This window comes from Bos indicus, chromosome X, assembly GCF_029378745.1.
Source record: "Bos indicus isolate NIAB-ARS_2022 breed Sahiwal x Tharparkar chromosome X, NIAB-ARS_B.indTharparkar_mat_pri_1.0, whole genome shotgun sequence".
NCBI lineage: Eukaryota > Metazoa > Chordata > Mammalia > Artiodactyla > Bovidae > Bos > Bos indicus.
Window position 1 is genome coordinate 38,478,345 of NC_091789.1, and position 12,140 is coordinate 38,490,484.

General features: G+C 46.8%; 1 protein-coding gene across 1 annotated transcript; it reads right to left on the bottom strand.

The window, feature by feature from the left end:
* Positions 1–6,345: 6,345 nt before the first annotated feature.
* Positions 6,346–10,810, bottom strand: LOC139181312 (PWWP domain-containing DNA repair factor 4-like). Its single transcript, XM_070784331.1, has 2 exons — positions 10,636–10,810; positions 6,346–9,867 (listed from the first exon to the last, which is right to left on the bottom strand). Exon 2 carries the CDS (start codon positions 9,654–9,656, stop codon positions 7,605–7,607), a length of 2,052 nt encoding a protein of 683 aa, XP_070640432.1. The 5' UTR covers positions 9,657–9,867; positions 10,636–10,810; the 3' UTR covers positions 6,346–7,604.
* Positions 10,811–12,140: the final 1,330 nt, after the last annotated feature.

The window sequence follows — 12,140 nt, forward strand, 5'->3', positions numbered from 1 at the left end:
TCCTTTTCTTTCCTTGTTTACCAGCAAGGGGCTCCAGTGCATTCCTTCTAAGTGATGGGGGCTGTTTGTTGCTGGCCTGTTTACTCACAGCTTGGGGTAGCTGCTCTGTTTGGCAGGACCAGCACCATTGCTACCATCTGGGCACACAGAGAGAAAGGGTCAGTGCTGGAGGAGAGGCATCCTGATATACGTGGTGGTGGCAGGGACACAACTGCCCTTGTTGGGCACTTAGGGCTGGGCACCTCCTTAGGACTCTTAGGCATTGGAGTCCTATGTTCGAGCAACACACTTCACCTGGGCCTGAGGGCGCTTGCCATGGGGTGTGTGCGTAGGCCCGAGGAAGATCAACTTTGATGACATGAGACTCAGTCTGGGGAGAATCCATGGGGACTCTCTGGACAAGAAGTGTTCAGAGCTTGGTCTTAAAGGCCCAGCCAGAGTTAAAGGGTGGGACACTAGGGGAGAAAGTGTTGCCAGTCTGTCAGAGAGGAGATCTATATGTGCCCTGCTTCATGTGTGCTGGGAGTTCCTGGCACATCAAAAGAGGCTGGAGAGGCAAACAGGGACTCGCAATGAAGTCTTCCTTAATTGGTAGACAGCTCTTTTGATATCTGCTATGGAGGTGCATTCCATGAAAAATGCATAACGTGATCTGCATCAAGAGAGAGGCAGCTGACTACATTTTTTGCAAAAGGAACTGCTAAGATTACATTTCAAGACTGGCAAGAAAGCATTTTGGAAGACCCCAGCAGTTGACACTCTCTGTGAAGCCTTGGAAACTAGGCCAGGTCTGGACAGCTGTGCATAATAAATGGGCACTATTTAAAGCTTCTTAATGTGTACCTATGGGGCGAAAGTAAAAGTCGCTCAGTTGTGTCTTAACTCTTTGTGACCCCGTGAACTATACAGTCCATGGAATTCTCCAGGCTAGAATACTAGAGTGGGTAGCTCTTCCCTTCTCCAGGGGATTTTCCAAACCAGGAATCGAACACAGGTTTCCCCCATTGTAGGCAGATTCTTTATCAGCTGAGCCACAAGGGAAGTTCTATGTTCCTATAGGGTACATGAGGCTGGATTAGGTCAGTGCAGCTCTTGCCCATGGGTGTGGTTTTCTTATCAGTGAGGCCACATGCAGTGGTGGATGCTGGGCTCAGCCATCCTCAGTCTTTGGGCTCCCTTTGGTCAACTTCCAACAGTTTTCCTGGCTCAACTCACCACAACAATTTGGCAGTGTTTTTGCCCTCGTTTGTCTTTCTTTACAAGATCTCCTTCCTTCAATTCACTGACCAAACTCATTTCATTCTTAGCAACGCTTGTCATCACTGCAAGCTGCATCTTTAAATGGCTTCGGGGTCCCAAGGTTAGAAGGGTTTAGAATTTCAGAAGACTCCACTTTTCTTCTTTCTTTCCCTCTGTATCCCTCCTCCTATCCAAGAGTTTTGGCACAACAGTACTGGAATTGGTTCTAAAACTTGTAGGTCCAGATCATTTTTCCCACCTGCATCATCTAAGCAAGAATTGACTGACTTAAAAGAATGTAAATGGGCTCCCCCAGACCAGTAGGCACTCCTGGCCTCTGTGAGGTCCAACAAGAAACTTAAGAGCAGAAGACCCAGTTTCTTAAGTCACATTTCCAAGCACATGGTGACAAAGAGCAACAATACAATAAAGGAAGTTAAGGTTTTGGTCTGATAACCTCCTCACCTCTTTCTTATCATAGACTGGATTATGGAAGTAGCTTCTATGATTTGAGCTCCGTGATTTTAAGTCATACTTCTTTTCTGTATAATTTCTCTAACTTGTGCCATTGTCTATTGTGCTAGGTTGAATTGAGTTCCCCCTAAAGCATATGTTGGTATTGTCCCTGGTGACTCAGTTCTAAAGAACCAGCCTGCCAATATGGGAGATCTGGGTTTGACCCCTGGGTGGGGAATATCCCCTGGAGAAGGCAATGACAACCCACTCCAGTATTCTTGCCTGGGAAATCCCATAGACAGAGGAGCCTGGTGGGCTACAGTCCATGGGGTTGCAAAGAGTTGGACATGTCTGAGGGACTGACACACACACATATATTTCATTTATTAATGTATACCTTTCCCACATAAAAACCAAAAAAGAAAAATTTAAAAGTTAAATCATAGAAACTTAGTGCAAACATCTGATGTTTTGCATGGATTACAAAAATCTGTGCTTGCCTGCCTAAATTTGAATTCTGTGGTACCTTTCCTATCATTAAGAGGAAAAAAAAAACCATAAAATCATTGTTAAAAGAGTGAAGACTGCCACCCCAATAACCTAAGATACATTGAGAAATTTTTTACTTCATTCCATTGTGGAGCATCAAATTAAATCAGTCTTTAAACTTTTAGTTCTCAGGACCCCTTTGCATTCTTAAAATTTATCGAGAACTTCAAAGAGTTCTTGTTTATGTGGGTTATAAATATCAATATTTACTGTATTAAAATTGAAAATGAGAAATTAAAATATTATTTAGTCATTTAAAGATGACAGTAATAAAGCCACTGCATGTTAACATGAATAACATATTCTATGAAAAAAATCTATACAAAACAGATGAAAGTTAGTGGAAAGAACGGCATTGCTTTACATTTTTGTAACCCTCTTTGATGTATGGCTTAATGTGAGAGAGCTGGGAAATCATGTCTGTTTCTGACTTTAGTCTGTCACAATATCACACTTTGGTTGCCTCTGGAAAATTCCACCTTACCCTTGGGAAAAAGTGCAAAAAGGAAAAACATCTTAGCAGCATTATGAAGAGAGATTTGATCCTGTAGATTCCAGCTGAAAGGGTCTCAAGGACTCCCAGGGTTCCCTGGACTCTGCTTTGAGAACTGCAGTGTTACTTCGTACTTCTTGGGTCCTGAAAACATATTTATTAATTACACTGAAGCTGGTCATTGTTATAATTAATCATACTTTACATTTGTGGATGCAGTCATTCCCCCTGTACTATCTGATGCTGTTACTGGGTGGAAAGCAATCTGGAGCAGCACTGGGGAGTCGACGAATGGCAAAAGATCAGAATGAAACAGTGGTTAGGCCAGGGCTATGGAGGGACCTGAAAGTTAGCAGTGTGGAGGAATGGGTTTGTGAACAAGCATTTCTGTAAGCTTCTACTTGCAGCTGGACATGAAAAGATAAATAGGACAAGGCCATTCCCTTGGAAAATTAAGAACTCAGCATGGGGGACAGATAAAGACAAACTTAAGTATAACACACAAAACCACGAGGTCATTGTTACAAGGAGTAGCAACAGAACGTGGGAGTGGATTGTTGCAGATAGGGAACAGACCAGAGAAAGCAGTCTTCTAGGGAGGCCTGGCGTGCTGGGATTCATGGGGTCACAAAGAGTCTGACACGACTGAGCGACTGAACTGAACTGACTGATGGGTGGACCTGGAGAATTTTTCTAAGGTGACCCAGGAAGGAAACATTCTAGATGGGGTGAAGGGAGTGTCTGAAAGCATGGAGGCAGGACTAGATCTCCAGTATTGAGAGCACCACTGCTCCAGTGCTGAGGGTGGGCTGTGAGAGGAGGTAGAGGTCTAGGAACCAAAACATCAGCATCCTTGGAAAGTTTCAGAAATGCAAATCCTCAGGCCCCATACTGTTGAAGAAGTCTGATGGTCGAGAAAACAAGCACCACACTCGGAGAGTTGGAGAACTCAGGTTTATTACACCAGCAGGTCCAGAGGAGTTAACACTTCCAGCTCTGAATACTGAACAAAAGCATTACAAAGGTTTTATAGACAGTGCATGACATCAGACTGTAGTGGCAGTGCTGACTGTTAATAAGCTAGTTTAAACCAGGGGTTTCGTGCAAGTGGGAAGAGCTGTTAGGACAGTGGGGGAGGGGGGTGCCTGACCTTTACACAAACAAACGTGGTTAAGCAGGCAGCTCCTGGCATTGTTGTAAGTTTCCATTTTCCCAAACAGTCATAACTTACGTGACTTTGCAAGGAGCAAGCTGAGTTACAGAAGCAGAAGGAGTATTTAGTTATTTCTAGCTGGGTGTAAGTTTTAAATTTTCCTCTTCAATACTTCTGGAATGGAGCCCAGCACTCTGAACTTTAACAAACTCTCCAAGTGGTTCTGACAGGGAAGAAACTTCTAAAAACACAGCAGCCCAGCATTGGTTTTAGTGTACAGGGTTTGATGTGACTGAATTCTAAGCCTAGTCCCACCACTTATCAGCTTTGTCACCCCAGCAATACTCTTCACCTTTTGGAATCCCATTTCCTGCAACTCTGAGGTGGCCACAGTAAAGATATGTCCCTGATAGGTGTTTAGGCAGGCTTGGATAGGACAGTGTGTGTATAACATTCAGGCGGGGTCTCATGCAGCCCTCAGCAGAGGGAAAGGGACACCCTCTCTTGCCCACCCTTCTCCATGTGACTGCCCTCAATATGGAACTGGGCTCACTCAAACAAGTTCTCTTGCTCAGTTGACTAGTTTTGGTGATTACCCGTTTTGCCCCAATAAACACCATTCCCTTCCCTTTTTGGTTCCTCATCAGTAGAATGGAGATCATGAGATGTGCTCTTGGGCTAGAGCTAGGACGTGAGATTATGGGGAAACAATCTCTCCCACATCCTGGTGGGCACGCTTCTCTCGCTCTTTTCCCTCACTGCTGTGATTGTCCTTCCACGTGTGCCCAACATCACCTCCTAGAGGGAGTGCTCTTGCAGCATTCTTGTGGGAAGAAGCCTTACGGTTTTCTCAGAAGAGCTACAGAAAGCCCTGCTCTGCTTCCACTCCATCTCGATCTTGCCTCAGTCTCGGGGTGCCTGGGCTCGCCTCATTTTGTGCATGGGGGCGGGGCCAGGAGCTGGGAGGCTTGGGGGCATGATGGGAAGGGCTGTCAGTCACCACTCAGTCAGAAAGGCTAGTCTGGAGACTCTGAGCTGTGCGACCCTGGAAGTTGGAGGCTCAGTGAACTCCGTGCACCTTGGAGTCTACACACTGATCCCAGGGCTGATCTCAGATGAAGCAGGGCAGCCGGCACCTCCAGCATCCAGATCTTCATGTGGCATATGAAAATGCAGGTGCCAGTGTTTCAGCCCAGATCCCCAAATCAGACTCGCAAGGGTGGGACCATGAAAGCTGCATCTGAGTCTCAGTGGCAGAGTGATACTGAGGAACATGTTTGAAACTCTGCCAGGTCAATGCTGGCAGCAGTCTCCAGCGAACCTGCCATACCAAGGTCATGGAGGGGGCATGTGCAAGGTTAAGGTCTTGAAAGATGGCTTTTGAAATCTCCACGTAGCTTTGGAATTGACGAAGACTCCAAGCTTCCAAATATAATTTTACAGCACAATTTTAGTGTTTCATCATATTCAAATTCCTTGGACTTAGAAATTCCCAGGTGGCTCAGACAGTAAAGAATCCGTGTGCAATTTGGGAGACCTGGGTTCCATCCCTGGGTTGGGAAGATCCCCTGGAGGAGGGCATGGTAACTGACTCCAGTATTCTTGCCTGGAGAATCCCCATGGACAGAGGAGTCTGGTGGGCTTGAGTCCATGGGATTGCAAAGAGTAGGACACGACTGTGTGACTAAGCACATACAAGTGATGTGGTCAGTAGCAGATAACCACAAGCCACTGGGAACCAGGTGTGCAGGATCCCGGGTGTGGATTGTGTGTGGTTTAGCACTGAATTGAATGACCTGGGCTGAGAAAGAATAAGTAAATATGTATTTGTGTGTGCTAAGAAGAAACATAGGTGAAAGAGTCATTGGATAATAGACTCATTGCTGCTAACGGATAAGGGCACATGCAGGTGATATGGGCCAGGAGGAGGCTGAACTCCTCCTAGAGGAGGAGGAGTATTATTTAGACATTCCAACTATGTACAATCTGAAATGTGATGAAGCAGAAGTTTGAGGTGAAAGACACAATGGTTTTATTGTGAATCAAAACAGCTCCCCTTTGCAAATTTAAAAAAAAAAAATCACATGGGCATGCAATTTTATCCCCATAACCTGGGGCTAAAGTTTTTTCCTGACTCATTGGAAAAGACCCCGATGCTGGGAAAGATTGAAGGCAGGAGGAGAAGGGGACAACAGAGTATGGGATGGTTGGATGGCATCACTGACTTGATGGACATGAGTTTGAGCAAGCTCCGGGAGTTGGTGATGGATAGGGAAGCCTGGCGAACTGCAGTCTATGGGGCTGCAAAGAGTCGGATACAACTGAGCGACTGAACTGAACTCAGTTGAACCTGGGGCAGTGACAGTTGATTCTAAGAACAAAAACACACTCAGGTTCACGTTAAATCTTTAATGTTTATTTTCCTATTGGGTTTTACAAAATAAACTAGCTTTTCTAACACTTTTCTTCCTCTCCAAAAAAAAACAGAGTAATAATGAAATCTTGTTCCCAGATAGGATAACTATCCATGAGCTTCAGAATTTACCTGTTAAACTACCTTTCACTGTACTCTGACAGCAGCCATGTTTAGCTGAATGGAGACTTTTCTGTTACCCATTTCCCAGACCCTCCTGGTCCACCTACTGCTCAGGCAGCCTGGAATGACTTACGCGTCTGCACTTACACTGCTGGAACCTGTCGGAGCTAGTTGATGAAAAAGTCAAAGGAAAAAGCTTGCTTGGTTTGGGACAAATGACTGAAATTTTTGGGAGGACATGGGTCGATGAGGGCAAAGCGCCTGCTTTGCTACAATCTATGCCAACTGGATCGGCTCGAAGCAGTCAGCCTGGACTCCAGGTCTAGACAAGTCAACTTGAGTCTATGATGGCTGTAGTCATCTTCCATAAGGGGACAGATGATGGCATGTAGGGGATCCAGTCACTGTCATATAGGAAGACAGCCAAGAGTCTGTCTATGTGGGGAAACCATTCAGCCATTGAAGAAGAGCACCTCCCACAAATGGAATCTCAGGGAAGCCAAGGGTGAACATTTTTGCAGGGGTTGACAAAACACTGACTGCACGCAAAGTTTCATTCAGCCTCACATGGACCACATGCAGATCACCCGTTAACTTTGTTTGGATTTCAGGCTGCTTTTCCAAGAACCACTGGAAGGTAGTGGTAGTATACAGGAAACATCTCTGTCACTGGTTTCATCTCTCAGGGATTTTTTTCCAAATGGATAAGCATGGCAGGGAAAAATCAGGGCTTATCTTAAGGAGGAATCCAATCAATTGTGGATACCGTTGTGCCACAGGAGGAATGGCAAACCCATGTGGCTTTTCTGTATGAAACATGCCTTAGATCTTAAACACGATTGCTGCTTTGTATCCAATACAGGGGCTTTTTCATGTAATAAAAGAATGCATGTCCACCTTTAAAATATGACATAGAGTCAAAAGCCATGTCGTAAAAATATCTGGAAAACTACACATCTGGGCAAGTAGAGGGAAATACAGCTGTTTACAATATTTAACAAATTAGTGGTGTGAGGGTTTGGGGAAGAAAAAACTGACGATGACCATGCCACTCGCAGGTGCTAGAGATGGATCCAGAGTGAATTCAAGTGTGTTCCTGAGGCCTCGGATTTCCAGAAGGTGTTTACAGGCCATGTGGAGTGGGAGGCTCATGCAGTTCATACAGACGGGGATTGTTGCTAATGGTGTGGCTGAGAAGCCTGCCCGATGCCCTGTTGGGCACAGGGGGAGAGTTTAGCCTTGTACCTCTCAGCTGATCTCTTTTTTATTTTCTTCAAGATTTTCTTATCAAATAGTTCTTTTTCCCGGTAACGCACAGGTGGCCCTTGCCGGTACTTTGCTTCTGCCTCCTTGTAGTCCAATCCATCCATTGTAGCAATTGAACAAATGATTGCTTCTGGCAGAAGAACTTCCAGAAGGAAGCTCACTGGGTCATCTCTTGTCAGAGCCAGCGCTTTCTTGTCTATGTGTTTGTAGATTTCTTGTAAATGTCTTACCACGGCATCTAGCTGATCGTCATCCTCCAGGTATGTTTCAACGCAGATCACATACCTCTCTGAATGCAGAAATGATTCAAGCCACTTGGATTCTTTCCTGCCTTTGACGATGTCCAGAAGATGCGGGTCAGCCCCCTTTCTGTTCACGATGAAGTCTACCAGCTTCTCATTGCCTCGGTCCCAAGCAGCCCTCATCCGGTCAGGGAGGATTCTCTTGCAGTGCCTCTGAGGGGTCTCCTCCTCAGAATCTTCCAGGTCGGAATAATTCACCTTGGGGAAATCCATCTGCAGATCACCTTCTTGGATGGCTTTCCTCATGGGGTAACTGATGTCAGCAGCATAATAGTCCAGGAAAGAGCCCACAAAAGACCCGCGAACAAGCCCTTCTCTGTAGCTGGAAATCAGTGAGAAACACCAGTTCACACTTGCCCCGTATACTTTGCTGGCTCTCTTCATTAGCTTTTCTTTGCCATTATAATCCAGATGCTTCAACCTTCGAAGAGGAACTTGAATGCCGCTCTTCTCACAGTGCATGTTGGCCTCAATCAAAAGCACCCTTGCGGTCTGCTCGGTTGGGCTGACACTCTTGACCACGGCTGGCCAAAATGGGTGATTCTGAAACTTAAACCAGACCAGCATTCCTCTCTCAATGGGACACAGCTCCTCTGGGCACGCCATGCTTGTCAGCTGTCCCACTTCCTTGCCCCCGCCTTTCTTGATGGCACTGGTGGGCTTAATAGCCTTTGAGCCAGCTGAGGGTTGAGATTCTTGCTGCTCTTCCTCACACCCTGGGGCCTGCAGCTTCCTTTTTCTGTTTGCTAGGCAGAGTGAATAACGCAGGCCCAGGTTAGAGGCATTGGAGGATGCCTCTGCACCTTCCGAGCCTGAGTTGCAGGTGCCCTCTTCAGGGTCAACATTCACCGAGGAGGTAGCACGTTCAGGGGACACAGCCAGGGACTTTGGGCAGGTGTTGTGCACCCCCTCTTCTGGAGCCTTGGGCACAGTGAGGATGAAACCCGGTGTAAGTGATGGAAGCACACGTTCACCTCTAACATCTACACCCACCTCCTTCACTGTACAGGGCAAGGACATAACTTTTGAGGCGTCCTGCTTTTCCTTGCCCTCTTTCTCACGGTCATCTTCTGAAAGTGACAGGAAGCTTGGGTGCACCCCGGAGCTCTGAGATGACTCTGTTTGCATTTCGGTTGGGATCGGGGCGATGGGTGTGCACACCTGTGGCTTGTCCCCATATGGGCCATCCTCCCTCTCTGAAGGTACCACGGGTGATTTGGAGCTTTTGCTTTTCCTCACACTCCTTCGTAGGCCCCGCTTGGGCTTCTGACACCTTCTACAATGTTGCTTTTGCAGCCTCCTTGGAGACTGCATCTTGGACTCTGGATCACCCGCGACTCTTGCTGGAGTGAAATTTCCATTCTTATTCAGAACGTCCCAGGCCATTGTAATAGCGCATATGTAGGCCATTTCCTCTTCTTCTGGGGCGATGGGCTCCGGCTGGGCCGCTAGTGAGGTGGAGATGGATTCAATCATGGACTCCTTTAGGGTCTTTATCTTTGTTTTTTTCACTCTGATTTTTTCATCTATTGAGAGTATCTGAACTTCCAGAGAAAGGGCCCTTTTTCTCTTCTGTTGTGGTGAGACGCTGGGCCTGGACAAGACCTTGGCTGGCCAAAAGCGGCCTTTCCAAACGCATAGGACATACCTGGTGTCCATCATGATTCAACTTGGGTACTGAGGATTAGTTAGCTGAGGCTGAGGGGTCTGGCCGTCATACCCACAGCTACGGCAGGTCTCCCTTAAAGTGTGCTTGCCCACAATCTTCGCCTATGACTACAAAGCGTTTATAGCTTGTGCAGCCTGTGCTTTTCTGCCCGAATCTTTGAAAGATGCCCGAGGTTGTGCTTTCAATGGCCTATAATGGAGAATACTAGAATATGGAAAAGAAGAAAAGAGTCAGGATGGGTTGGGGGGAGGGGCATATACCTTTTGTGAAAGTGGAAGGCTTGGCCAAAGAGCATTAATGAGAGATAAAGCAAGGAAGTTTTAAGGCTATTTATCCATGTGCCCAGGGATTAGAGACATGGCAGATACGTGGGGAGAAAATACCAAAGGTACCAGGGGAGTTTTATAAGCTCCTCAAACCCAACACCTTGCCTTATTTGTTACTGTGTGTGTGTTAGTCGCTCAGTCCTGTCCGACTCCTTGTGACCCCAAAGACTGTAGCCCACCACACTCTTCTGTCCATGGAATTCTCCAGGCAAGAATACTGGAGTGGGTTGCCATTCCCATCTTCAGGGGATCTTCCTGACCTAGGGATAAAACCCTGATCTTCTGCACTGCAGACAGATTCTTTGCCATCTGAGCTACCAGGAAAGCCCTATTTGTTAATACTGTGCATGAAAGGGCAATCACGTGGGGAGGCGGGGATATCATGACTGGGACCTTGTTTGTGTCACTGGACATCCTGTGCCTTGTGTACTCCTTGGGGCCCTTCCCAGGAGAATGCTTCACTTTTTCTTTCTTACGGAGCCAGTGCCCCACTGCCTGTGCACCCAGGGGAGCCAGAGGTGATCACCAGCATACAGATATATTGGGTGTCAGCACATTGCTATGTTAAATAGCATGAGCTTGGAATCCAGAGGGGCATAGAGAACTGATTCCAGATGAAATGTTTAGGAAAAGGGGAAGAGCTTACCCTTGGCATGCGGATCTTGGCAGGTGTGGTTCTGGAACTGGATCTGTTGATTCTCAGACTCAGACTGCACATCTGCCAGACCCTTTGCCCTGCTCGGTGCTTCTGAAGTGCACAGAGTTCTCTCAGGGGTCAAACAGCATCAACTGTACAGACTCAGGATATAAGTACCTCCAAAGTGGATCTAGAAAATGCAAAAGAAGATAGGAAATTGAGCCACTGAACCAGGGATTGGTTCATCATGCTTCCTTCCCCAAGTCTGGAATGCATGCCACTCTGAAACAGAAATGTTAGTTAAATCTCACTTATAATGTGGGAGTCACATTTATTTCTCCCTTCTGTTGCATTTTGAAATACTTCCACGGTAAGCTACTGACTTTCTGCCACTCCCTCCTATCTCAGAGGAGTGGGGACGACCAGCTCCATGAGAGCCTTCATCTGCCCTGAATACATAGGCTTAGTAGCAGCAGCCACAAAAGACCCCGAATTGCCAAAGCAACCTTAGGAAGGGTTGAATAGCCAAAGAAACCTTGAGAAAGGAGCCTCAGGAATCAGGCTCCCCGATTTCAGACGACACTACAAAGCTACGGTCATCAAACCAGTATGGTACGGGCATGAAAACGGAAACACAAACCAGTGGAACAGAAGACAGAGCCCTGAACAGATACCCTTAGTAGTTCATCTGCCCTGAACACATAGCTTTAGTAGGAGCAGCCACAAAAGACCCTGAATCACCAAAGCAACCTTGAGAAAGAAGGGTTGCATCGCTAAAGCAACCTTCAGAAAGGAGCCTCAGGAATCAGGCTCCCTGATTTCAGATGACTCTACAAAGCTATGGTCATCAAACAGGTATGGTACTGGCATGAAAACAGACACACAGACCAGTGGAACAAAAGTCAGAGCTGAGAAATACAGCCCGGTGCATACAGTCAATTCATGTATGACAAAGGAGGCAAGGGAAGATTGTCACTGAACATCACCAAGTCCGTGTGCCCAACCCACAGCAAGGGCAAACAATACTCAAACATTGGAGCTTGGAACAGAGAAAGGTTTATTACAAGGCCATGCAAGGAGATGGGCGGCTCATGCCCTATAAACCCCAATGTTACTGAAAGCTTTCATCAAAGCCCTCTTAAAAGCACTAGTTGAGGGAGGGAGGGAGATGCTTAGCTGTTACAAACTTCTTGTCAGAGCCTCTGTTCTTGAGGTCAGCTCATGGTCAGATGAGGTGTTCCTATAAATCTCTACCAAACAAATGTTATTCTTTGTCCCGATATGAAAGAGCAATGTCCCAAGGAGCAACTTTCACCCTCCAAGGTCCTGGGCCTGGCTAAGAGGAGGCAGAGCTCAGCCGGTAGCTCCCTCAGGGCCAGGTCACCAGACCCTCCTCATCTGTCATCACTGAAGGAGCCAGGTGCCCAACCCAAGTGGCCCCTCAGTCTCCTCAGGACTCCCCAAGGGGGAGAGACCAGGTCCCACGGACAGCAACCCAGGCTGACTGCCATTGC

Coding starts and splice junctions, on each gene's coding strand:
- LOC139181312 (XM_070784331.1), bottom strand. CDS start 9,656: ATGATGGACACCAGGTATGTCCTATGCGTTTGGAAAGGCCGCTTTTGG.